The sequence below is a fragment of the Hibiscus syriacus genome, unplaced genomic scaffold (genome assembly GCF_006381635.1).
Source record: "Hibiscus syriacus cultivar Baekdansim isolate YM2019G1 unplaced genomic scaffold, ASM638163v2 tig00110194_pilon, whole genome shotgun sequence".
Taxonomy (NCBI): Eukaryota; Viridiplantae; Streptophyta; class Magnoliopsida; order Malvales; family Malvaceae; genus Hibiscus; species Hibiscus syriacus.
In genome coordinates, this window is record NW_024062620.1 from 413328 (window position 1) to 440042 (window position 26715).

General features: G+C 36.2%; 3 protein-coding genes and 3 pseudogenes across 8 annotated transcripts; 5 read left to right on the forward strand and 1 right to left on the reverse strand.

The window, feature by feature from the left end:
* The first annotated feature begins 833 nt into the window (after positions 1 to 833).
* On the forward strand, positions 834 to 7019 carry LOC120217905. Of its 5 annotated transcripts, XM_039214927.1 has the most exons (15): positions 834 to 934; positions 1381 to 1444; positions 2275 to 2416; positions 2821 to 2966; positions 3157 to 3195; positions 3527 to 3564; positions 3659 to 3738; positions 4099 to 4166; positions 4340 to 4667; positions 5071 to 5183; positions 5265 to 5330; positions 5516 to 5606; positions 5760 to 5827; positions 6653 to 6690; positions 6770 to 7019. In XM_039214927.1, the coding sequence occupies exons 1-15, from the start codon at positions 909 to 911 to the stop codon at positions 6957 to 6959; spliced, it is 1497 nt and encodes a 498-aa protein (XP_039070858.1). In that variant the 5' UTR covers positions 834 to 908; the 3' UTR covers positions 6960 to 7019. The 5 variants fall into 5 exon arrangements, with proteins under 5 accessions (XP_039070858.1, XP_039070857.1, XP_039070859.1 ...); XM_039214926.1 differs by lacking the exon at positions 3157 to 3195 and having other exon boundaries at positions 2821 to 3005; positions 6770 to 7017; XM_039214929.1 differs by lacking the exon at positions 3157 to 3195 and having other exon boundaries at positions 837 to 934; positions 1381 to 1410; positions 2821 to 3005; positions 6770 to 7016.
* Positions 7020 to 7458: 439 nt separating this feature from the next.
* On the forward strand, positions 7459 to 9549 carry LOC120217975 (aquaporin TIP2-1-like). Its single transcript, XM_039214999.1, has 4 exons — positions 7459 to 7545; positions 8291 to 8435; positions 8516 to 8766; positions 9121 to 9549. Exons 1-4 carry the CDS (start codon positions 7459 to 7461, stop codon positions 9481 to 9483), a joined length of 846 nt encoding a protein of 281 aa, XP_039070930.1. The 3' UTR covers positions 9484 to 9549.
* A 545-nt stretch (positions 9550 to 10094) lies between these two features.
* On the reverse strand, positions 10095 to 11285 carry LOC120217976 (annotated as a pseudogene).
* A 3178-nt stretch (positions 11286 to 14463) lies between these two features.
* On the forward strand, positions 14464 to 19037 carry LOC120217906 (protein MODIFIED TRANSPORT TO THE VACUOLE 1-like). 2 transcript variants are annotated; one of them, XM_039214931.1, is made up of 5 exons: positions 14464 to 14862; positions 15228 to 15971; positions 16174 to 16329; positions 17183 to 18139; positions 18688 to 19037. In XM_039214931.1, exons 1-5 carry the CDS (start codon positions 14656 to 14658, stop codon positions 18727 to 18729), a joined length of 2106 nt encoding a protein of 701 aa, XP_039070862.1. In that variant the 5' UTR covers positions 14464 to 14655; the 3' UTR covers positions 18730 to 19037. The 2 variants fall into 2 exon arrangements, with proteins under 2 accessions (XP_039070862.1, XP_039070863.1); XM_039214932.1 differs by having other exon boundaries at positions 14725 to 14862; positions 15253 to 15971.
* Positions 18729 to 20978, forward strand: LOC120217977 (annotated as a pseudogene).
* A 17-nt stretch (positions 20979 to 20995) lies between these two features.
* LOC120217978 lies at positions 20996 to 26234 on the forward strand (annotated as a pseudogene).
* Positions 26235 to 26715: the final 481 nt, after the last annotated feature.

A 26715-nucleotide genomic window follows, 5' to 3' on the forward strand; every position in this document is an offset into this window, starting at 1 on the left:
CCTTTTGTTTAAGTATATAACATGATTGAGGAACTAAAATTGAACAGAGTTAATGTCTGATGGATTAAAATCGAATTCGAGAACATTAGGGATCATTTCCCTTAATTTTTTAAATTGACGACCAAAGTCGGTCAGACCGAAAACATAGGGGACTATTCACATAGTTTATCCTAGAGTTTAATATAAACATAAATTAATAAATTTAATAAAAAATATTATCAAAAGAGTGTATGAAACAATTTAAAAAAACCATCACATTTAAAAAAAGTCTAAATAATAAACACTAATTTACTAATAAATAATAAGAAAGATAGTAAATTACTAATTACCAATTATAACTAATTTACTAATATATTAATTTTCTAGTTCGTTGTATTTGTGAATTGTTACTTTAGAATTCAGATTAAAGTAACTACTAAAAAGTTAATAAGAGATTAATCAACTATTTGTAAACTTATCGAATCGAGTTAGTCCTTACTCGATTCAATTTATTAAAATTTTGAATCGTATTCGAATTCATATTATATTAATCGAATCGATCATTAATAGGATTTTGATCAAATCGAATTTAAACAACTCACGAATACTCAAACTTATTAAGCATTACTAACTGCATTAATATGTATTCTCCAATTGATTGTAATATCCTAAGTTAATTGTGTTTAACAAAGATCTCAATTATAAAATAAAGATAAATTATAAATTTAATCATTTAATTTTTTATAATTTCATTTTAATCACTCAACTAATTTTTTTTAAATCTTAAAGAAAAACTTCAACCTAAGCTAATTTTAAATCTTAAAGAAAAACTTCAACCTAAGCTAATTTAAATCTCGCAGCAGTAGTCCTCGAAAACTTGTTGAAGTTCAAAGGATAAGGAGGAGCTGAGCCAGAAAAAAAAAATTCGAATGTTAGCTTGCAAGTCTCTTTTCAGGTAAGCTTCTTTTACTTAACCCTCTACTTGTTTACTGAGAAACTGAGAAGGGGAAAAATAATTGAACTATGTAAACAAGAAAAACCCTCCCTACAAGGTAAAAACAATTAAAAGGAGAGAACTTTAGCTTTAAAATTGTCCATGTCAGGTTTCTTTTCTAAGTAAGATGAAAATTCAGAATTGGGTATCTCATTTTCCTCAAGGTTTAGTTTGAAACCTTACATGCGTCCTTTATTTATTGTATTTTCATGTCTGCTAAGCAGTTTATGTGTACACTATTATTTCAATTCACACCGTTGTTTATGTTTCAGTATCTTAGCAGGGTAGAGTTTAAAGGATTCAAGCCTGGCACAGATGAAATAAATGAAAAACAAAGCTTTCAATCGTTGAAAACCTTTATTTTTTTAATAAATAACGTGTTAATTCGGTAATTATTATCTATGCAGAGTTGACCGTTTGTTGAAGTTCACAAATACTTATTTCAAACCGAAGCCGGTTAACTACTTTCAGGTTTTTATCCCTATGAATGTGTTAAGACTTAAGAGCATCACAATTTCATGTTTATTCCCCTTTAAGCTTTGTTTTAAGATTCTTTTTAAATCTTTATGTAAGGTAGTGCAATCATCTTAAGTAATAAGACCTTATTGCAAACATTTACATTTTATTCTACCCTTGATTCTTCCATGTCACTGGTATGCTTGCTTTGGTTGATGTGGCTTCATTTGCAGAGGTGTCTTTTAAGGGTTAAACGATGATTATGTGTGTGTTTAAAGTGATAATCAAGTAAACTTTATGGTATAGGCCATAGCTTCGATAAGACTCAAACAATGTTTGAAACTTAGATGTTGTGTTCGCAAAAAATGGTAAGCTTGGTAGCCATTAAACTTTGACGCGCATGCTTTTTGAGCTTTCTTTATATCAGCAACGTGATTCACTTATTTTCCGTCTCAATTATGTTAGGTTGATCTTTTTTGTTTTTTCTGTGAAGGATTTTGATGTACTTTATTGCATTTGAAAGATATATTGAACTTTTGGTTCACCAAGGAAGTCTATGATTGGTCGCTAGGTTGAATAGGTAAAAGGCCCATTAAGTTTCGAAAAGTAAAAGAAAAAATTTAGACTCATGTTAAAATATTTTTCTCTCTCTCTCTGAATTAGTGGTTTGATCTGCATTTTCCTATCCAAGTTTTCTTATGCTACAGAAGAAAAGGCATCTGGATGTATCCTTTCCTTTCTGCCTAAACTCTGTTAAAATAGGTTAGACCATAAATGTTGTAGAGGTGGAAAGATGAAATTTGCAAGGTTGCAAGGTTCATTAAAGTTATATCAATTCATTACAGGGAAAATATTCTTATGAAAAATTGAGCCTTGATTTGAAGATAGGTGGGGCAAAAGATAACCTAGGCACGATGGACAAAAAGATAAGAAGGAAAGGTACCCCTGTATGGAGATCGGTATGTACTCAAGCTAGTTCCCTTGAAGGTATTTCTTGTTCTTGACAATACATAATGTTTTTATTCTCTCTCATATCCTTTTTGGATGGAGTTCATGTATGTATGTAACTCACGGTTAGGCTTTAATCTTGCTCGATAGTTGATGTGATTATACGTTTGTTTGTTGGTCTGATGAATAATAGTGTTTTAAAAAATCCCAAATGCTTCAATGCAGGTAAACTTTTTTTTTCAAATTTTGGATTAAATAAAGATTTGAGAACCTTTTTTACATTTTTGTTACTTGGATTGCTATTTACGTTTTTTTTTACAATCTAGCTGTAGCCTGTTTTGAGAGCATTATACTTCTTGGCAGAAGATTGCCTTGATAGTTGTATCTTTTGCTGGCTTATCTCTATTTAACGTGGCCTATAAAGTCTTTATGTTAATTTGCAGAGCCTGTGATAAAGGATGTCAAAGTCGAATCAGAAATTGGAAGTCAAATGCAAGAAGTAAATGAGTCAACAATTGAAGTTATTGATGCAACTGTCAGTCCTAAGTCCCTGGAGGATGATATCGAGGATGAGTCAATAAAAGAAAAGGCAGTGCTTTCAGCTGCAAAGCACTCACTTTCTGTTGAGGTAAAGTTAAATTGTTAAACATGTCAAAATTCTCTTGCCTTTTCTAATGCACATTACAGTCGTTGGTCCTTGCCCGTGAAGAGGATTTAACTATTAAGACCTTTCCTTATCTCAGTTGGATGATATTGAGGATGAGTCAGTAAAAGAAAAGGCAGTGCTTTCAGCTGCAAAGCACTCACTTTCTGTTGAGGTAAAGTTAAATTGTTAAACATGTCAAAATTCTCTTGCCTTTTCTAATGCACATTACAGTCGTTGGTCCTTGCCCGTGAAGAGGATTTAACTATTAAGACCTTTACTTATCTCAGTTGAATTTCTATGCCTTCTGGTCCTGTAGAAAATGATTCTAGAGTAGAACTTCCTTGTAGGAATTATGCACCTTAAGCTTTTGAACTTTTTTTATTCTACCAATAGTGCCTACTTTAGCTTTCTGTTGGTGCATTATTTTTGTGCTACTCTAGGTATTTGACCTTTTTCCCGCAGAAGCTTAAATTGACTTTTTTTTTTCTATGCTTGATAAGCAGGTTGGGGCCTCCGTGATTCGATTTGTAAGAGGAAAAGAGTATGGAGCTCAGCATCCAAGCATTACATATCTTTAGTTTAATTTTTAATTTTATTATTTTTAAATTTTTAAATTTTTATTATACCCTCTGCAGGGGTTCTACAAAGGAAAAGATTGAAAAGGAGACAGGAGTACAGATTATCCTTCCGTCATCAAAGCAGGAGGATGCTATTAGTAAGATTATTTTTTTCCAATTCCTTCAACTCTATCGGTTGTATCACATTTTCCCAGAGTTTTAACCTGAGCAGTGCCAAACTTATCTAGATGATGTTAGTGAATAAAAACTATTATTGAACCTTCACTAAAGAGTTTAAGCTTAAATTACTCTTGACATGGTATTAGAGCCCATTGGCCGTGTGGTCCAGAGCTCAAGTCACTGCTACTGTGTTGGAAATTCAATTCAGCATAAGGGTTGGTGAATAACAACTATTCTTGAACCCCAAGTTAGGTTGAACGGTCCTTTACATATGAAATGTTTGAATTCATGAAATTAACTTCAATGGTTTATTTCCTTTAAATGGTTATTGCTTGCAGTCATTGAAGGCACCTCTGCTGATAGTGTAACCAAAGCTTCAAAAGTGATACAACATATAATTGATGAGGTTAGCCATTAGTCAGCTATTTTCCTGTATTTTGTGATTGCTAATTTGCTATTTTTTAAATATTTGATTGGAAAACATGGGACATTGTTCTGGTGATCAATATCTTGTTTTCTTCAGCAACTTGACGACTGATGGTCAATAACCTTTTTGAGGTGACTGTTTCAATATTACAGGCGGTTAAGACCCCAAGTCTTGATTACTCTCACTTTGTGTCTCTTCCATTAGCTATACACCCTGAGCTGGTTGACAAGCTTGTCAACTTCCAGAATTCCATATTAGGAATCAAAGATACTTGTGCGGTTGAGAATCAAGAAGGCAACTCAGATGGAGATGCTTCTGAAAGTGATGCTCAGGGTCAGCAGTTTGGTAAAGGGTCTGCTGTCGCAGTTGAACTTAAAGTTGCGGATGGCAGGGAAAGCGTTAAGGTGGATATAAGTGGCATTCCTCTTGTTAGCTATGAACCTAAAGAACTTAAAGAATCAAAGCCTTCTAGATCATCAGGCAAGCAAACAATCTGATTCATTGATGCCTGCCCTTTCTTCTAAAGTTTCCATTTACACATTAGAATCTACATTTGTAGCATGGTGCATTTCATATGTTCATATACATGCATACACCTTTGGCTATTCCAAGTATTAGTACTGAATCATTTGTAAACTTTACAAAGGTTCCAGATTTCTGAAAATTTCATGTTTAGAAGTTTGTGAAACGTTGCACTTTATATTGGGCGTTAATAAATAGTCTTGTTCTGAATAATGGATCCCTACAATTTAGGGACTGTAAGCCACAGTCATGGAACTGTGTTGTTGATTATTAAGTTGCAATGCCTGTATTTTAACATTCTAATTATTTTTCTCTTCTTTTTGCTTTAACAAACCTTGCTGGTGTATATTGCACTTGACAGATTTGAGAATCGAAAAGTCCATATTTATTAAACCTAAAACGTTTCACCTGACGGTGCTCATGTTGAAGTTGTGGAACAAAGAACGAGTTAGTTTGGCGGCAGAGGTATTGAAGGTAAATTCTCTTGAATCAGATCCTCAGTTGGATATTATTTGATTCTGGCGGTGCTTAATATAATGTGTTCCCCCTACCCAGAGTATTGCCCCAAGAGTAATGGATGCCTTGGATAATCGACCTCTATTTGTAAGACTTAAGGGTTTGGTAAGTTTCTCATAGCCCAGATGTTCTGGCACTGGCTTAGTTAATATGTGATTTTGAGTTGTGAATAGGCTAATACTTTTTGATCCATTAGTTTGCCAACTCGGAAAGCATCGACTCTTTCGTAAGTTTCCTTAAGCTAGTGATATGCATGCTCGAGTTAATTGATTGCATCAATTTCATTGCAGGATTGCATGAAAGGTTCTTTGGACAGAGCCCGAGTCGTCTATGCTCCTGTAGAAGAAATTGGTAGTGAAAATCGACTTTCTCGTGCCTGTCGTATCCTATTTTCCCAGTTTATAGTATTTCCTTTTATTTTATTCGTGCAATTGAAAATGGAAAAACAATAATCATGTTCTTTCCTCTTGAAACTTTGTGTGTGTGTGTGTGTGTGTGTCAATATTCTCTTTTGAATTCCTTGACTTTTCTTAGAAGTTATTATTGATGCTTTTGTTGAGGCTGGGCTTGTTCTAGAAAAAGATATTGGACATGAGTTAAAGGTAAGACTTCTGATCTTCTGTATGTTTTGTTCTTTCTCCTTTTCCCTGATATTAACTGCTTGTGCGATATGTGTACTTATCAATATTCACAAAGTATGCCCTAATTGTTTGTTCAAATCTACGAGCGTAATGAGATTATAGTCTTTCCTTCTATCCTAGATTCACCTTTTGGGCATGCTCTGCTCTTCATTTTCTTCAGGTCGACCTCTTTTGCTTGATACTTATTTGCTTGGATCAATCTGTAAAAGAGAGGAAACTACCATAGATATCTTATTACTCATTTTGTACAGTAACGCCTATTATACGAACAAATAGTAAGGGGCATGTCATCAAGTCTTGGTCCATGAAACATTGTTCTCTCCATAAAAGCTCTAGAAGAATGAACATAGTTAAAAGGTTCGTACCATGGATGGAGCTTGAGAAAAGCTGCAAAGTGTCGAACTCTCCCAACATGGCAGGGACCCTAGTGCCTTAAGTCAGTCTTTGGCTTCCCCTTTGCCTTGTCTGGGTTTTGTCCATCTGATGGTTTTTTCCTCCTCAAGCAACGGTCCTCTAAATCATAAAGACAGCACCATTTCTTAAATGTATACCTTGAGATTTGTAAATCAAACACTGAACGACAAACTTATTTCCTGAAAACCTTTTTAGACTGTTGCGAGGGAAGGAAATAAGTCGAAAGAAAGTGGACAGAATTGTATCTAGAAGTCAATATACAAGCTCTTGTGCCTTGCATGAAACATAGTTTGCTTGTTCTTTTTAGTTCATATGGTTTTCCATTCTTTTTTGGTAAAAAAAGTATTAACGGTATCCTCTGTTAAATTTCAGTTGCATGCCACTGTCATGAACGCGAAGCATCGGAAAAGGTGCAATCCTGTTTCCATGTGATTGCGCCTTTCCCAAATTTTTTTATGTTAATTATTTATTTGGATTGTAACTGATCAGGAGGGGAAATCGGATGGGGAGGTCGGATTCGTTCAATGCATGCGGCATTTTCAAGCAGTTCGGATCGGAGGAGTGGGGTGAGTATCTCATCCGTGAGGCTCATCTTTCACAAAGATTTAAGTATGATGAGAATGGTTATTACCATTGTTGCGCTTCAATCCCTTTCCCTGAAAACATGCAAATCCACTGATTCTTCTGTTCAAGAGAGTATTAGATCTTTGCTTTGGTGTTGATTTCATGTTCTGAAAAATGCAATAAAAGATTCTTTTTCTTATTGTTATTTCATATGTTAAAGTGGGGACAGAGGATGTTAAAGATTATTCGAATCGAGTTTATATCAAACTATTTTAGACCAGTTCAGATCGAATCATATTAAGACTTGAAGAAATTTTGATGAAACTGGTCCGGTTGTTTGAACGATTAATATAATAAACGTAAGGGTTATTGTAAAATATTTTGATCAAAATCGAGAGAAATTATGAAACTTCTTCTCCTTCACCATCACATTCTATCTTCTTGTATCAAAAGAACATAAATATCTGTCAATGATCAATCTCTTACCGATTAAAGTTTTTTTTAATCTAAATCAAATTGGATGAACTATTTATAACAGTAGTGATCTATTTATTCTCATCAACACTATATAAATTTAATTAAATTCAATCATGTAATCCTCTTATCAATAATGAATGGAATTTGGATGTAAATGTAGACTTGCCTTATTTCCCTTGAGAGTAGGGTTGCACATTTATCGGATTTCAATCCGATCCGGATCGGTTTTTATTCGATCCGGTTTTTCCCATAGAAAAAAAACCGGTTTATAAAATAACCGGTTCGGTTTCTAACCGGTTTGGAGGGCCGGATATCCTAACCGGTGTAACCGGTTTCGGTTTTAAAAAAACCGATTTTTTTAAAAAACCGGTTATAAAAAAACCGATTTTAATATTATTAAAATTACAAAAATAAGATTTGAGAGATGTTTAAGTGTTGTGTAATAAAATTTGAGAAAGTTGTAATCAATCAAATACATCCCCAACCTATTTATACATGTTTTAGGGTGGTAAAATGGTAATTTTTTAAAGAAAAAAAGGTCAAAACGGTCACAAAACCCCCCCAACGGCTATATTAACGGCTAGTTTTTTAAACCCATACCGGTTTTTTTTTCCCGGATAAAAACCGGTTTTTTAACCGGTTTTTTTCAAACCGGTTTTTTATCCGGTAAAAAAACCGGTCTAGGTTTTTTTCTCCAAACCGGTTAAAATAACCGATTAAAAAAAATCCGATCCGGTTAAAAAAAACCGGTTTTTCCCAAATCCGATTTCGGATATTTTTTTCGTAAAATCGGATATTCGGATTTTTTGTGCACCCCTACTTGAGAGTCCATAATAATTCTAAATTATGGAACTCTTATTCTTCTTTAATATTCTCATATATAGTATTTATATGTGACTAATCAAAAGGGTTCCAGTTAAGCTATTTTCTTTCTATTATATCCTTATCTAGAAATAGCCTATAGCCTAGCTCTCTTTTTCTTTCAAATATGGCAGGAATCGCCTAGGCCGCTTCGATGATTCCTTCAATTTAGGCTCACTCAAGGCCTACCTTGCCGAGTTTATTTCAACTTTGGTCTTCGTTTTTGCCGGCGTCGGCTCCGCCATTGCTTACAGTTAGTTCCCTCACTTGCACAAACTAAAACATCGCTGCTATTTATTTTTTTGTTGAAATAATTTGTGGGTTTTGGTGCAGACAAGTTGACAACAGATGCAGCCCTGGATCCTGATGGTCTAGTCGCCATTGCGGTTTGCCATGGATTTGCTCTCTTTGTTGCAGTAGCCATTGGCGCCAACATATCAGGGGGCCATGTCAACCCTGCTGTCACCTTCGGCTTAGCTCTCAGTGGCCAAATCACCATCCTCATCGGCATCCTTTACTGGATTGCTCAACTCCTTGGTTCCATTGTTGCTTGCTTCTTGCTCAAGGCTGTCACTGGTGGCTTGGTAAGCCTAAATAAATATTGTTATAACACTGGAGATATTCTCCGAAAATATTATCTCTCCCACAATTTATTTGGAGTCTCGTACTCCCCAAACAACCGTCCGAAGATTATACTTCTAACAATAAGTTTATTTAACAAAATAAATTTACTCTAACAGTAATAATTATCTTATTTAAATTAACCTACAAATAATCATCGTTATGATAAATCTGACATCAATCATCCTATAACCGAAGTATTTATACCTAAAAAAAGACTAAAAGAGAGGATCTTCATCCACTTCCTTCTCCTTCTTGACTCCTATCTTTTCCTTTATGTTTTCCTAGCAAATGTTTGGGTTTTTTTTTTATTGCAGACAATTCCCACCCACGGAACTGGAATTGGAGCTATTGAAGGATTGGTGGCAGAGATCATCATCACGTTTGCATTGGTTTACACTGTGTACGCAACCGCAGCTGACCCGAAGAAGGGGTCAGTCGGCACCATTGCACCCATTGCCATCGGCTTCATCGTTGGAGCCAACATCTTGGCTGCTGGTCCATTCTCTGGTGGATCCATGAACCCAGCTCGCTCATTTGGAGCAGCAGTGGCTAGTGGCGACTTGAGCGGCATTTGGATCTACTGGGTGGGACCACTCGTCCGTGGTGGCTTAGCTGGACTTATCTATAGAAATGTGTTCATGCACTCCCAACATGCACCATTATCCAATGACTTTTAAGTTAAATCTAAGTGACGAATTCATTTGCTGTCATCTTTTAATCCATTGGTTTATTGTAATAAAAAGTACGGAGTGGCAGTTATCAGGGATGGATCCTTAGTTTTTTTTTTTATTTAAAATTATCATATATTTTAAAGGCATAATGCAAATAAAATACCCCTAACGTTTGACACTATATGCATTTGTGCTCAAATCATTTTTTTTGGAACAGTTGTACCCACAACGTTTAAATCTGATTCAAAAGTCACCCCCGTTGGATGGAAACCGTCAGTCAACTGACGATCAACGGCTCTAGCTGACTAAGTAAGCACAGGTGGACATCAATGATGATGTGGCATGTCCACGTCACTAATATATACTGACGTGGAATTGACATGTCAACAATTTTTTTGGTTAAAAAATTTAATTTCAATTAGAATATTACACCAATAAGAGAATGACACATGACACTCTCCTACTAGTGCGTATTGACAAGAATAAAATAAAAGTCTCTTATTTGCATGGAAGGGGGAATCAAACCTAGGGCAAGGGCATGAAATGAGATGGCCCTTGCCACCAAACCAAGCATGTTATTTAGTTATATAATTAAACAAAAGATTATTTAACCCATATTAAATTTTCAGTTTAATGTCAACGATCGAAGAAGTTGAGCATTTGTTGTTGTTAACAACTTTTGCCCTTCCACACCATGAATCGTTTCCTAACGACAAAACCAGCAGATCCTCCACGCCATTGACTTACGGGAAATCCCTCTTGTTATGGAGTACGTGCGTGATTGCAGCGGCGGAGGATTGTTCATGACCAAACCGCTGTCCACGGCGGAGCAAGTGGTCTTGCCATCGACGGATGTCAATGGGAAAGGTTTGAAGAAGCTTGGTGATTTGAAAGCGTCGGCACGAGAGAAAACAAAGGGAGCAGAACTCTTGAGGTCGAAGCAAGGAACCAGGAGAGGCTTACACGTGTCCTTCAGTGTCAAATCCGTCTCGTCTTCTCTCCTGAACGTTTCCTTCAGCACCTTATCCATGCTCTTACAAGAGAATCTCTTCTGACGGTGAAGAACTCCGGCAAGCTTATTAACTTTGAAGAGCTTGGAGTTATTCTGAGTGATAAACCTGATAGCTTCTCTAGCAGTAAAAAGCGGATGGCCAGTTCCATTGTCGGCGGAGAGCATGGCGGCAATAATAGCACCGACGATAGTGCCGGCTATCATGTCAAAGAAATCGGCAATTTGAGCTCGAGGATCACCAGTTTTGAGGCGGATATGATCTTCAAGGTGTATAAGAGTGGCACCGGCGACAATGTCGGTGGTTCCACCACCGTTAATGCTGAGGATCCGAATCTTATTGGTGGTTTCACAGTGAGACATCCATTTCTGCTCAACACTCTTCGCCTAGTGAGACCGAAATTTGCTGAAGGAATCCAGTCAGGGCCGGCTCTGGGCAGGGGCAAGAGGGCACCCGCCCAGTACTCATAATTTTAATTTATATTAATTTATTATACTTTAATAAATTAAATTAAAAATAAGGCCCATAAATATTAATATATTATTTTCTACATTAATGCAAGAGGTCCCATAAATATTAGTGTTCAGTTTAAAATTTTTTAACGTTTTCTCATCATAACGTTAATGCAAGAGGACCCATAACGGTTACCATAAATATTAATATATTATTTTCTACATTAATGCAAGAGGGCCCATAAATATTAACGTACATTAATGCAAGTTGAGTTTAAAATTTGTAAACGTTTAAATTTGATGTTCTCATCATAATAACGTTAACGCAAGAGCCAAGAGGGCCCATAACGGTTACTTTTTTTATTTCCTATAAATGATAGGAGAATATTGAAGTAAAATTAATTTATTTCTTATTGTTCTCAATTTTCAATATCTCATATTTCTCACAATTCACAAACACAATTACTTATCATCAATTGTGGTCATTGAAGATATTTTTAAAATCCTAAGTAAGTTTGTGTTTTCAAATTCTTTTTCTTTTTCTTTTTATATATTTCTAAATTATAGATAAACTTATTCTCTTTTTTTTGTTTCATAAATTTTGGATATGAAATGTCAAACGTGGATATGCAAATACTTCATATTCCTTCTAAGTTCAATCATTACGGTGTTGCGAATTTGATGTATAAATACTTCGATCGAGGATCTTCCCATTTACATGTGTTATTGTTCTTTTCTACATTAGTTGCATTGTTATATAATTTTGCCTAAAAAATATTTGTTTGGTAGTGAAAAAAGAAAAAAAAAGAAAACAAATAGATGATTTAATAGAATCACAAAAGGAAGCTCTTGATAAATTCTTTAAAAGTGGAGTATGAGAGCCTTCTAATGAAAATTTAAATGATATTGCTGGGAATTTAAATAATATTGATAGTTCTTCAAATTGTACCAATCTAGGTGTTACTGATGCAAATTACCATGATATCCTAAATCATATAGATGGTGACATTTCTAATTTAAATGTCCATAATCATGTACAAAATGAGTTTAATGTTGAAGATGTTAGGATTGATCAACACTTAGTCCCTGCTGTGGACATTTATGATCCTAGAAATTGGGGTAATATTGATAATAAATCTTGAGATATTTTAGTTGAAAAGGGGCCTATAAGAGAATTGAATTTGAAATTTCCCTTAGCCAATAATTCTAGGCATTTTTCATATGCTTATTTTTCTAAAAAGTTGAGTAATGGAGAGATTAGCGATAAAAAATGGTTAGTCTATTCTAAATATGTGGACAAAGTTTATTGTTTTTGTTGTAAATTGTTTACAAAGCAAAACAATAAGATTTATTTAGCAAATGATGGATTAAATGATTAGAAGCATCTTAGTGAGAGACTCGAACAACATGAAAATAGTATTGGGCATATGACTAACATGAATATTTGGAGTGAATTAAGAGTGAGATTAAAAACTTATTAAACACTTGATAAAGATTTACAACAAGGAATTTCAAAAGAGAAAGAACGTTGGAGGCAAGTTTTAATAAGAATAGTATGTGTTGTAAAATGTCTTGCTAAAAATAATTTAGCTTTTCGAGGATCTAGTGAGAAAATTTACGATGAGAATAATGGAAACTTTTTATAATTAATTGAAATGATTGTTGAATTTGATTTACCTATGCAAGACCATATTAGACGTATTCAAAATGAAAATATTCATTATCATTATCTTCGTCATATCATTCAAAATGAACTAATCTCTCTCTTGGCCCATAGTATTAGAACTTCTATTCTAAAGACCATCCAGAAGGCAAAGTATTTCTCTGTTATTCTTGATTGTACCCCTGATGTAACTCATCAAGAACAAATGACTCTAATAGTGCGATGCGTAAATATGTCAAACAACAAAGTAAAAATAGAAGAGTACTTTTTAGAGTTCTTGAAAGTGGATGATACATCTGGATTGAGGCTTTTTAATGAATTAGTAAATACATTGCAATCTCTAGAGTTGAACGTTGATGATGTGAGGGGCCAAGGATATGACAATAGTTATAATATGAAAGGAAAACACCAAAGTGTTCAAAAGAGATTACTTGAAATAAATCCTAGAGCTTTATATATGACATGCGCTTGTTATAATCTTAATCTTTCTCTTTATGATATGGCACATTCATGTGTTAAAGCTATTTATTTTTTTGGGATTGTGCAACGTATATATTCATTGTTCACAAGTTATACCAAAAGATGGAAAATTTTATGTGATAATATTCCGGAAACTGTGAAATCTTTATTTGATACTCGATGGGAAAGTCGAATTAAAAGTGTCAAAGCTATCAAATGTCATGCTCCTAAAATAAGGTAAGCTTTGTTAAAATTATATGAATATTGTGGTAATGATGCAAAAGCAGAAAGTTTAGCTAGTGCCCTTCAAAGTTTTGAATTCTTACTTGGAATGGTTATCTGGTATGATATTTTATTTGCTATCAACACGGTAAGTAAGAAATTACAATCTAAATCAATGTGCATCGATACTACCATAAAGGAGTTGGAAGGTGTAATGTCATATTTTGAAAACTATAGAAATAAGGGGTTCGAATCTAGTATAGATATTGCTAAAATTCTTGCATTAGATATGAACATAGAGTCATTTTTTCTGACTAAGCGTCGTATTTTTAGAAAAAGACAATTTGATGAGAATGATCATGATGAAGAAATACAATCAGCAGAGGAGTCTTTTAAAGTTAATTATTTTGTTGTTGTTGTTGATATGGCGCTCGCTTCTTTGAAAGATAGATTTGAGCAGTTAAAGATTTTTGAAAATTATTTTAGATTTTTAATTGATTTTACAAGATTAAAGTCATTGGATGACAATAAATTAAAAGAATGTTACAATAATTTTAAGATTATTTTTTCTTATAATAATTTGTCGGATGTTGATGCAGATGATTTTTTTTTTCTGAAATGAAAGTTTTGCAATTGACTTTGTCAAATGTATTCATGTCAGCGCTTGAAGTTCTTGAGTTTGTTAAAGCTAGAGATTGTTATCCTAATGTTTCAATTGCTTATCGAATCTTATTAACACTACCGGTAACGGTAGCATCCGCGGAAAGAAGTTTTTCAAAGCTGAAATTATTGAAGAATTACTTGAGGTCAATCATGTCACAAGAAAGATTGAATGGGCTAGTTATGCTATATATTGAAAAAAATATGTTGGAAAACATTGATGTTGACACTATCATCAATGATTTTGTATCAAAAAATGCTCGAAGACAATGTTTTTTATAAATATTTATATGCTTAAATATGTTTTTGACATTTTTGATATTGTAATGAATTAATATTTATTTAATTTAATAAAAATTAATTAAAATTTTATATTACATATTTTTTAATATACTAAACTTGTAATTTACTCTTGTTAATATTACAATTGAAATTTCCACGTTACCTTTAGCCGGTCCAAAAGCACTAACACCTGTCGTGCCAAGTGCCAACTATGCGCAAGTGTGACAAAGCCAAAATCAACTACCTGACAGCTCGGCCGTCTTCGTTCCCAAACACAAAACCTGTCTTTGCCCTAATTCAATCCCCATCATCAAAATTCAACCATCTCCCTTCTTTCTTCATTCTAGTAATCGATCAAATAGATCGATTTTAATCCCTTCAATTGAATCCAAGAATCTGGGTTTTTCTGTATAACTTTTTTTTTCCCGAAATGGATTCGAGCAGGCGAGCGGTGGAATCTTATTGGAGATCGCGGATGATAGATGGGGCTACATTGGACGAAGACAAAGTAACGCCCGTTTATAAGTTAGAAGAGATCTGCGAGCTCTTGAGATCGTCTCATGTTAGTATCGTTAAAGAGGTCTCCGAGTTTATATTGAAACGACTCGATCACAAAAGCCCCATCGTCAAACAAAAGGTAACTTCATTTCAATTCGCTTTGAACTTCGTTTCGATTTGGTTAAATCTAGTCAATTCTAATCAATTTGTCGTTTTGGATGGGGAAATTTTCCCGGTAAAGTTATAAATCCAAAATTTTGAAGTTGAACTCAATTCAGTCAGTAGTTAAAATATCAGTATCGAAGTATAACTTGTGTTTGTATATAAATGCAACTAAAGCAAAAGCTATTTACAAAGAGCCTAATAGACTTCAAAGGCTAAGAAGTTTTGGTATGTAAATGCTCTGAATTTACGAAATGTTTAACTTAAAGGGTAGAAAATACGTATTATATATGAATTATCTGAACATGCTAGAATACTCAGTTGGTAGTGGGATTTTTACAGGCTTTGAGGTTGATAAAATATGCAGTGGGGAAGTCTGGTGTGGATTTTAGGAGAGAAATGCAGAGGAACTCTGCCGCTGTGCGTCAGTTATTTCATTACAGAGGGCAACCGGATCCTTTGAAGGGCGATGCTCTCAATAAGGCTGTTCGGGAGACAGCTCATGAAGCTATTTCTGCTATATTTGCAGAGGACAATAATCCCAGTAAGCCTTCTCCTGCAGATGACCTTAACAAACGAATACAAGGATTTGGGAACACAAACTTTGAAATGCCCCCGGATGATAAGAAATCATTTCTAAGTGAGGTAGTTGGCATTGGAAGTGCTTCTATCAAGCATGGAATTAGTAGTTTCACTCAGGGTCATTCACTAAGAAAGAATGATAATGGAAACTACAAAAGCCCTACTCTTCGAAGGTCATTGACTAGAGAAATTGACCATTCTGATAGGTACGAACCTGTTGATTTGCACAATGAAACTCAAAGGGTTTCTGGGAGTTCTGCTAGTGGACCTTGGGGCCAGGATTCAGGAGTATTAAAGACAGAAATTACAAATGGAGAATCTAACTTGAATAAAGCGACTAAAAGTCGTGAAGAGAGATTGTTGGAAACAATAGTGACATCTAGTGGTGTTCGTCTGCAGCCTACTCGAGATGCAATTCAGGCTTTCCTTGTGGAGGCTGCAAAGCTCGATGCTTTGGCTTTAAGTCATGCCCTTGAATCTAAGCTTCTATCTCCAATGTGGCAGGTAACTCTCTGCACCTATTTAATAAATTATGAGTGCGATGGTACTGTTCTTTTTTGTTTGGGGGCGACCTGCTACCCAAATCGGTTTAACCTTAACTACTTTGGTCGTTGGTGTACCTGGAGGCACACTACATGATCATGTTTGTATTGGTGATTGTTCTATATAAAAAGATAATGGTTTAACCAGAACTAATGATGGCCAGGTTCGCATGAAAGCTGTATGTGTGCTTGAGTCCATTTTGAGGAAAAAGGAAGATGAACATTTCTTAATTGTGGCTTCTTATTTTACCGAGAACAAAGATGTTCTTTTGAGATGTTCCGAGTCTCCCCAGACTTCCCTCAGAGAAAAGGCCAACAAGGTAAATATCTTAGTCAACCCTCTGTTTTACTTTTAATCAGAAAGATGAAAATAATTTTTGTTACTGATTAAAGCCAGCTCGGAGTGCTGAATTTGGTGGCATGTTGTAGATTCTTTCTCTTTTTCCTTTTCTTTACCAACCAAGAAACTACAATAAGCTCTAATTTAGGAAATTGGTGTCATGGGAGATGAAGGAAAAATGAACTTATGCTTAAGAACTTGCTTTTGGTAATATGGAAAAATTTATGATTAAAGCTAGGAAGGCCAATTGAATTCCCATCCTGTTTGAGTTCGTAAAGGTCTTGCATTTTATGATTGCATATGTAAGCAAAGCTAAGTTGATCTATTGTTTTTCTTTCAAATGGGAGAAAAATCTAGGAAACTTGTGTTATCTATTAATATTAAGCCTGTTGCATAGGTTTAGCGAATTAAAGAGAACATTCATATTGATAAAATTGTTGTTTTCTCTTTATTATTATTGTTATAGATCAACTTTATATTTACTTTTGTTTGAACCTATGGATTGAGATATTTTAAGATGTTCCCGTTTGATGCCACATTATATTTCAGTTCCCTTGTTTTGATTTCCCTCCAGCATGAATGACCATAGTCATGATCTTCTTATGATCATCGTGCTTTAGTCTTGATTGCTTTAAATGTTATGCTTCATAATATGACTTGAAAAGTTATTATTTACTCTGAACACTAATTTAAAGCTGGTAGGATATGAGTTCCTCTGTTAACGAAATGGATGCCACTATTGATCCTTTTGAGATACTTTTTGTTTCAACCTTCAAAATGGGATATTTTAAGCTTGCTCTCGTTTTATGTATCACAATATGCTTCTTAAACAGGTGTTCATCCTTTTGAATGGGGAACAACATGGTGTTTTGGCAAGTAATTCAGAAAAGTATTTGAAGGCTGAGACCACTCCTGTTCAAATGCCTGATCTGATCAACACTGGTGATCTAGATGATTACAATGGACTGGATACTTCTGAAAAACACCAACATGACCTAAATACTGCAGTACGGACAGCAACACTGCTTATTGATGACTTATTTGGAGATGGTATAGACACTGGTCTCAGCACCAGGGAACTGAAAAATGATGATGATCCCTTTGCAGATGTCTCATTTCACACCGGTGAGGGTAGAGAAAATGTGGATAATCTCTTCTCTGGGATGACTGTAGATGACAAGTCAGCTGTGAGTGGTAATTGTTTGGCTGCAAACGAAAAATCTGAACTAATTGATATCTTTGGGACCAATTCTGATACTCCATTTGAGCTAGCGAATAAAAAAACTGATGTTAACGATTTAGTGGCTGGCTTGTCTATGAATGAGAATCCATCTAATTTGAAGAAGAAAGGAATCTTTTCTGAGGTGCATCCTGAAGATATATTTGCCAATATCAACACTCATTCTAGCCATCAAGCTTCTAATGATGCTTTGAGTGGTCTTCTTGGCTCCCAAACAAGTGGGATGAATTCAAACACAATGCTTCCTTTAGGGACCATGCCATATTCCATACCTCCTGGATTAATGTTGAACCCAACCTTTTCTCGGCCTATGAATTATGGTGCTATGGGGAGTTTCTTTGCTCAGCAGCAATTACTTGCAACAATGTCCAACTTACAACACTTTGGTAATCTTAATGCACAAAATGGTGGCTTTAATAATGTTTCAAGTGGATCTAATGGAGGATCACCTCTTCCTGATATATTCCAGTCAAATTTTCCAACTCAAACACCCAGTTCAATGCTGAACAGTTCAAAGAAAGAGGATACCAGAGTATTTGATTTTATTTCGGTGAGTTCAAGTTCTAGCATATGTTAATTATGGTAGTGTTGTACCAATCTCCTCTTTGCATGATAAGCTATATTCTTTCAAGTAATTGTGGCATTACTTATTAAAATTTATGAGGTCTTTCACTGGAATATCTTTTACTAGATAGGCCATGCTCATAGGAGTGCCACGTTGGATCCTAGAAAATAAAGATTTAAAACCTTTAGCTTCCAATCAACCCTGTCTTTATTTCCAAATTACAATGACTTCTGCTGTTTGTATTGTGACTCGTACCATATCTTATGTTGGATCACAAGTTTTACCCACCGTAGTGGTGGTCAAGCCTAATTACTCAGCCAGGTACTTAACGCTAAAAAACTTCTTCGTGCTAAATTCTTTATACCATGCTAAAATAGCATTTCAAAGGGTGAAAGTGAGGAATTAGTAAGAATTGCTGTTTATGCTGGATGCCACATGTAGAGAAAAGTAATAACTTGCTATTAAACTTGTCAAATCAGGATGAGAAATGATTCAGTTGTGAAGTGAGTTGTTTGTGGATTACATTTTTGCGGGACCATATTGCAGCTGCTCGTGATCCAAAGAGGACGGCATAATGTTACTGTGCCGGAATGGACTTACCGTCTTGGAATCTCCAGGGCACTCCAATGATGGTAATTATTCATCTGAAATTGGATCAGTGATGTTACATGCATCTTCGACCCTTGCATTGCATTTAATATAAGTGTGAGGGATATCCTTGAGCATAGGCTATATACTCTTAGGCTTGTTTGTAATTGAGATGAAGGAAAATTGGGAAAATGTTGTCCAGTTGCAATTAGATGGTTTAGTACTCATTTATGATAATGATTCTTTTGTAATGGATTTGTAGAGTTGTACTTCCAGTTTCCCCTAGAAAAGCTTGTTAAAGGCAAATGGATAGAAAAGAGTAATAAATGCCATTTGCTTTAAGCTTGTTTATAGTTATAATGTTACAATCGAACTCGGTTAATGTAAGCAGCCACCTTTTTAGCATGTTTAGGTTTAAATCTCTACCCTCAAACGTTTAAACCTTTTTCCATATATTTGGGTTAACCATTTTCTTTGTTAAAAGAAAAATGTAGGCCATCGGCAGGCTTGGTTTCTTAAAAAAAATGAACTCATATTTGGGTTAATTGGCTTATTTTATAATCTATATTTATTTAATTTTTTTGAATTAAATCGAATTATAAGGAAATATTAATAGTGTTATGGTCATAATTAATTTTAATTTAAATGTTTTTTTATAATTATATATGATTTATGCATATTTCTTCGTAATATATATGTATATGTATATATCATGTAGAATTGAAAGATTCAATTTAAACTTAAAAAATAATCTAGAAGTTATGAAAAATTTTGAGTTATTTGAATCTTATTTTATAATTCAAATTTTATTTGAAGATTTTTTGAGAGTTTGCAAAAATTACGAGTTGTCAAGTTAAATCTTATTCTCAGTGTTGGTTTGAACGAAAAATCGATCTTTCTTAATGTTGATTTAAATCAAAAATCAATTTTTATTTATTAAAGTCGAGTTTTACTCGTTCCTATCTATACAAGCAATTAAGTCCACAATCCTCATCATGTTAATTGCGTTGCCTGTAAATACAACTCGGGTAAAAAAATGAAAATGAATAATCAGCGAGAATCATAATTTTAAAAGGCGTAAAACGTTGCTATTTTAAAATTAATCATATGTATAGCCTACTTTCATCTAGTTTTATAGTCGAGCAGAAAGTTTAATGTCAAAAGATCTATTTCATTGTCTTTTTTTTTTTTGATTAACCTAAATAATATCCACTCTGATTCATGCATTTAACTCCTGCAATTTGTGGACACCAATTTTCATCCATATATAATATCATATATATATCACATATATATATTACTTAAATAATATATTTTTTCTTTATTTTACAGATTCCAGGACCCGAACCAGTCAACAACCGTTTCAGCCCTCCACCAGCACCGCTTCTCACGCATCCAACAACCCATGCACCGGATTTCTCGGCACCAATATTACCAACAAACTACCCACCTAATAACCTACCACTATCACCACTACCTTACCACTCTCTGCCACTTCGCGAACTCCTCCACCTCCACACATTTATATACCACTTTTCTATACAAGAAGGTGGGGGGGGATTTCTGGGGACAGCCCCACTCTTTCCATTTCCCCAAAGTCTAACCTGGTGGGGGAATTAATTATTTCCCTCTGCAAACTGGAAAAGACGCTTATCTTTAAAAGAACCACTGGCGCCGACAACGAATCCAATACCTTTCTTTTTCAACTTTGTCAAAGTAGCTTTACCTCAAAACCCATCCTAAAATTTGGCTCTCACCGCTCTCATATCTTCTTCTTCATCACTGACCAAGAACACGCACGATTTCATGGGCAGTGGCAACTTGTTACCCTCGACAGGGCTTTACTCAAACATGCAAGAATAATCGTGCTCGATGAGGCAAAAGCATCGGTTGATACTGCCACCAATAATCTCACACAGAAGATCATCAGAACAGAGTTCATGAATTGCACTGTTTGCACTATTGCACATCGTATTCCACCGTAATCGACAATGATCTTGTTTTGGTGTTGAGTGATGGTCGAGTTACAGAGTTTGATACTCCGGCACGTCTCTTGGAGGATAAGTCATCAATGTTCCTAAAGTTAGTAACCGAGTATTCCTCTAGATCAAGTGGTACACCAGATTTTGAAATAGATTGCAAGTCCAAAATTCTTCTTCCACTCGGGCATAAGGAGCTGAGGGACTGTACAAGAATGAACCTGTGCCACTGCTTCTTTCTCGCAGCACTCAGCTAACACAACGACAAAGGGAAATGGAAAATGAGAAGACCAAGCCATTTAACCAAAAATCCAAGGAGAATTTGGGGCCACCATGCTGGCAAATGACGTGGAGGAGGGTGTCTGGGACTGTTAGCACAAAATTAAAGATGCTAGGACCTTGGCTTGGGGCTACTGCTCGCGTGGAAGGGAGCTTCTGGGGCTTGTTGGTAGCAGCTGCTGGCGTGGATGAGCGTTGGGGATCACTCGGCGTGTGACTCGACTGTTAGGGGGTGGCTTGGGTGCTGATGTGCCTTCATCATGGATGGAGGACTACGGGTGGCTGCTGAAGAGCCGTGGGAGTGCGAATGAAACCTTAAAAGGGTTTGTAGGTTTGTGATAGTAATAGGGGTTATTTTCTCTTTTAGTATATGTATTGTTTGATATTTTCTTATTTTTTTCTTAATATATTTATTGTTATTTTCTCAATTTATCTATTTATTTATTTTTCTCTCTTCGATTTATTTAGTATTTATTTTTCAATCTAACATTTTTGACCTTTTTAGGGGTAATTCCAATCGATCAAAGGTAAGTAATTCGAATCGAATTTTTAAATTTCAATTTAAATTCTTAATTTTTGCAATTAAAGACAACCGACAAATTAATTGGTACCGAAAGGGCGGTTCAAGGGTGATAATCCTTCCTTAACCATAACCGACTCCCGAACCCGACACATTTCTGGTAAAATGCAGATCAGGTAAGATGGTGTCCGACCTACCTAAATTCGTTTTAAAATGGTCGGTGGCGACTCCAATTCGTTTAATCCAAGTCGAAGCCCAATTCCGGGGCATCATTAACCAATATACCCTCAAACACCATACCCTGCTCTTGTAATTAACCAATATACCCTTTTCCTTTCATAAGGTGCGGACAACACGGGGCATCATTTTCATATGACAATTACTAAGTTTTTTATTTAAGACGTTCAATGACGATGATGATCTTTACAAATGAAAGAGTCGAGTAGGTGAATCCAGTTTACGTCAGTTGCTTGAAAATTGAACTCTAAAGATGAGATTCCTTGACTTTCAAAAAACACCTAGGCTATAACAGGTTCTTCTTGACAATCTTAGGAAATTAAATCCGTAAAAATTGAGCTATTCCGCTAAGGCAATTGGTTATAGAGGAAACTTGAAAGCCCTGGCCTTATGAGTAGATTACGTTCAAACCATGACATTGCTCGGACACTTGGCAATTCGGTGTTTGCTCCACTGCTCTTGTCAGGCTGAAGACTCTGTGATGAGATGAACCCTTCAGTTAACTTGATAACTGTGATTATAATATTAAGCTGTCCCTCTAAAGCAATTGGTTAAACGCCCTGGCTTTATGGATTCAGCTAGTCAGATAACGACAAATTAAATCAAATTTATCTAAGCAAGAAATTTTCGGTAAAATGGACTAAGGGAGTTAAGGAACACCTGTTATAGTCAACTACACACGAGCACTCAAGAATTTCATTTTTAGACCGATGTTTTTGCACTGCCTTTGTTAGAGGAGCCTACAAAGCTTGAACAAATAGAAGATTTCAGAGGACTGAAATAAAAGGTCCAGTAAGTCATCATGCTAGTTGTGTCATTTTGTCCGCACCCAATTGAAGTGCCAAAGCATGTTGCGATATTTCAAAAAAAATGACATTTTTTTCCAAAACCTTATAAAGGAGGCCAAGCTAAAGCCAACCCATCCATTTGACACTGGTCAAAGAGCTGTAACTCTGAAAACGTTAAAAGAGCTATTGATTCCTTTGATATTCTTTGAATTCACGTTTATAATTTGATTCAATTGCGAATAATATTGTACAGCATTTTTATCGTTTTCTCTCCTGAAACAAGAAAAATGAGAAAAACATTTTCAAACAGAACAATCTCAGATATGAAATGTCTGTAAAGCCCAAGCTCGAGAAGCAAATGGGGCACGATCGATTCCATGGACCAGATTGGCAGACAAAGCACGAAGAGATAACACATAATTCATTCATGTTGCATGCATCTTAGACATACTTAGGTGCGTCACATTCATCATTTTAACATACACGTTTTTGCAGCTTTTAGAGTCAAGTTTTGACTTCAGGATGAAGGATACTCGATTCTCAAGCGCCTTCAAAGAAGGATGGTGGTTGCTTAACTCGACAGTAAGGAGCTACACCTCAACCGACTTGATATCTCAGAACCAATTTCAGATAGGTTCGAGAACCAGTTCAAAACAAATCCAGTTCGACTCAAACTCATCCATGAGCATCATGTTTCCAGTTAAAACTTTCAAGCCAGATTTCAATTCCACGACGGAAGATATCCGACTCAAAATTTGGCGAGAAGGGCCATCATTCATTTAAAGGAAATTTACAGCACAGCTTAAGTCAAGAAAAGTTGGTTGTCAATAAACAACTTCCTAATTTCAGAGCCAATTTCAACTTCACAACGAAGGATATTGGACTCCAGACAGCGCAAGTTCAACTTCACGACGAAGGGACCGCTGGTTGTCAACAAACATTTCTCAATTTCAGAGCCAATTTCAACTTCACAGCGAAGGATATTGGACTCAAGACAACGCAAGTTCAACTTCACGACGAAGGGACCGCTGGTTGTCAACAAACATTTCTCAATTTCAGAGCCAATTTCAACTTCACAGCGAAGGATATTGGACTCCAGACAACGCAAGTTCAACTTCACGACGAAGGGACCGCTGGTTGTCAACAAACATTTCTCAATTTCAGAGCCAATTTCAACTTCACAGCGAAGGATATTGGACTCAAGACAACGCAAGTTCAACTTCACGACGAAGGGACCGCTGGTTGTCAACAAACATTTCTCAATTTCAGAGCCAATTTCAACTTCACAGCGAAGGATATTGGACTCCAGACAACGCAAGTTCAACTTCACGACGAAGGGACCGCTGGTTGTCAACAAACATTTTCAATTTCAGAGCCAATTTCAACTTCACAACGAAGGATATGGACTCCAGACAACGCAAGTTCAACTTCACGACGAAGGGACCGCTGGTTGTCAACAAACATTTTTCAATTTCAGAGCCAATTTCAACTTCACAGCGAAGGATATTGGACTCAAAACAACGCAAGTTCAACTTCACGACGAAGGGACCGCTGGTTGTCAACAAATATTTCTCAATTTCAGAGCCAATTTCAACTTCACAGCGAAGGATATTGGACTCCAGACAACGCAAGTTCAACTTCACGACGAAGGGACCGCTGGTTGTCAACAAACATTTTTCAATTTCAGAGCCAATTTCAACTTCACAACGAAGGATATTGGACTCCAGACAACGCAAGTTCAACTTCACGACGAAGGGACGCTGGTTGTCAACAAACATTTCTCAATTTCAGAGCCAATTTCAACTTCACAGCGAAGGATATTGGACTCAAGACAACGCAAGTTCAACTTCACGACGAAGGGACCACTGGTTGTCAACAACAACTTCCCAATTTCAGAGCCAATTTCAACTTCACAGCGAAGGATATTGGACTCAAGACAACGCAAGTTCAACTTCACGACGAAGGGACCGCTGGTTGTCAACAAACAATTTCCTAATTTCAGAGCCAATTTCAACTTCACAACGAAGGATATTGGACTCGAGACAACACAAGTTCAACTTCACAACGAAGGGACGACTGGTTGTCAACAAACAATTTCCCAATTTCAGAGCCAATTTTAACTTCACAGCGAAGGATATTGGACTCGAGACAACATAACTTTCATTGGATTTCAACTTCACGACGAAGGATATCCAATTCGAGGCTCAACTTCACAATGAGAGGCCATCCATGGTTTCAATTTCACGGCGAAGGGAATCGTGCCAACCAAAGACCTTTGAGATCGACCACGCTCGGCTCCAAGGCATGTCATTTGCAGCATAGCTTAAGTCGGGAAGGGCTATCTGCCAACGAAGACCTTCTGAGTTCGATTTCATTCAACTCGAGGGCCTATCAACCATAGGGTGGAGTCAATGAATTATTGTCCAGTCGAATTTTAACCGAAGTCTTCAAACCGAGAAGAAGACCAACGTTGACTACAATTGACAACGATAAGCCACATTCTGATTCAAATTCAGAATTATGGCTTCAATTTCATTTCAAGATGGACCTGACTTCGCAACTAAGGAGTCATCCGCAACTCAAATCGACAGGGAGTTATTCTTAATTGAAATATTAGAATCAATTTTTAACTCCACCGAACGAAAATTTGTGTCTTTTTGTCTTTGTCCTATTTTTCATTCCACGAAAAAGGACAAAGAGGGGCAGCTGTGGACACCAATTTTCATCCATATATAATATCATATATATATCACATATATATTACTTAAATAATATATTTTTTCTTTATTTTACAGATTCCAGGACCCGAACCAGTCAACAACCGTTTCAGCCCTCCACCAGCACCGCTTCTCACGCATCCAACAACCCATGCACCGGATTTCTCGGCACCAATATTACCAACAAACTACCCACCTAATAACCTACCACTATCACCACTACCTTACCACTCTCTGCCACTTCGCGAACTCCTCCACCTCCACACATTTATATACCACTTTTCTATACAAGAAGGTGGGGGGGGGGATTTCTGGGGACAGCCCCACTCTTTCCATTTCCCCAAAGTCTAACCTGGTGGGGGAATTAATTATTTCCCTCTGCAAACTGGAAAAGACGCTTATCTTTAAAAGAACCACTGGCGCCGACAACGAATCCAATACCTTTCTTTTTCAACTTTGTCAAAGTAGCTTTACCTCAAAACCCATCCTAAAATTTGGCTCTCACCGCTCTCATATCTTCTTCTTCATCACTGACCAAGAACACGCACGATTTCATGGGCAGTGGCAACTTGTTACCCTCGACAGGGCTTTACTCAAACATGCAAGAATAATCGTGCTCGATGAGGCAAAAGCATCGGTTGATACTGCCACCAATAATCTCACACAGAAGATCATCAGAACAGAGTTCATGAATTGCACTGTTTGCACTATTGCACATCGTATTCCACCGTAATCGACAATGATCTTGTTTTGGTGTTGAGTGATGGTCGAGTTACAGAGTTTGATACTCCGGCACGTCTCTTGGAGGATAAGTCATCAATGTTCCTAAAGTTAGTAACCGAGTATTCCTCTAGATCAAGTGGTACACCAGATTTTTGAAATAGATTGCAAGTCCAAAATTCTTCTTCCACTCGGGCATAAGGAGCTGAGGGACTGTACAAGAATGAACCTGTGCCACTGCTTCTTTCTCGCAGCACTCAGCTAACACAACGACAAGGGAAATGGAAAATGAGAAGACCAAGCCATTTAACCAAAATCCAAGGAGAATTTGGGGCCACCATGCTGGCAAATGACGTGGAGGAGGGTGTCTGGGACTGTTAGCACAAAATTAAAGATGCTAGGACCTTGGCTTGGGGCTACTGCTCGCGTGGAAGGGAGCTTCTGGGGCTTGTTGGTAGCAGCTGCTGGCGTGGATGAGCGTTGGGGATCACTCGGCGTGTGACTCGACTGTTAGGGGGTGGCTTGGGTGCTGATGTGCCTTCATCATGGATGGAGGACTACGGGTGGCTGCTGAAGAGCCGTGGGAGTGCGAATGAAACCTTAAAAGGGTTTGTAGGTTTGTGATAGTAATAGGGGTTATTTTCTCTTTTTGTATATGTATTGTTTGATATTTTCTTATTTTTTTCTTAATATATTTATTGTTATTTTCTCAATTTATCTATTTATTTATTTT

Bases quoted from the DNA above. Each gene is read 5' to 3' on its own strand.
- LOC120217905 (XM_039214927.1), top strand. From the start codon at position 909: ATGTTAGCTTGCAAGTCTCTTTTCAG. The intron at 3,739-4,098 runs GTAAGATTATTT...TATTGCTTGCAG, and splicing joins AAAGCAGGAGGATGCTATTA to TCATTGAAGGCACCTCTGCT. The intron at 5,184-5,264 runs GTAAATTCTCTT...CCCCCTACCCAG, and splicing joins TGGCGGCAGAGGTATTGAAG to AGTATTGCCCCAAGAGTAAT.
- LOC120217906 (XM_039214931.1), top strand. From the start codon at position 14,656: ATGGATTCGAGCAGGCGAGCGGTGGAATCTTATTGGAGATCGCGGATG. The intron at 14,863-15,227 runs GTAACTTCATTT...GGATTTTTACAG, and splicing joins GCCCCATCGTCAAACAAAAG to GCTTTGAGGTTGATAAAATA. The intron at 18,140-18,687 runs GTGAGTTCAAGT...ACATTTTTGCGG, and splicing joins GAGTATTTGATTTTATTTCG to GACCATATTGCAGCTGCTCG.
- LOC120217975 (XM_039214999.1), top strand. From the start codon at position 7,459: ATGGAATTTGGATGTAAATGTAGACTTGCCTTATTTCCCTTGAGAGTA. The intron at 7,546-8,290 runs GTTTTTATTCGA...CCTATAGCCTAG, and splicing joins TTTCAATCCGATCCGGATCG to CTCTCTTTTTCTTTCAAATA. The intron at 8,436-8,515 runs GTTAGTTCCCTC...GTTTTGGTGCAG, and splicing joins CGGCTCCGCCATTGCTTACA to ACAAGTTGACAACAGATGCA.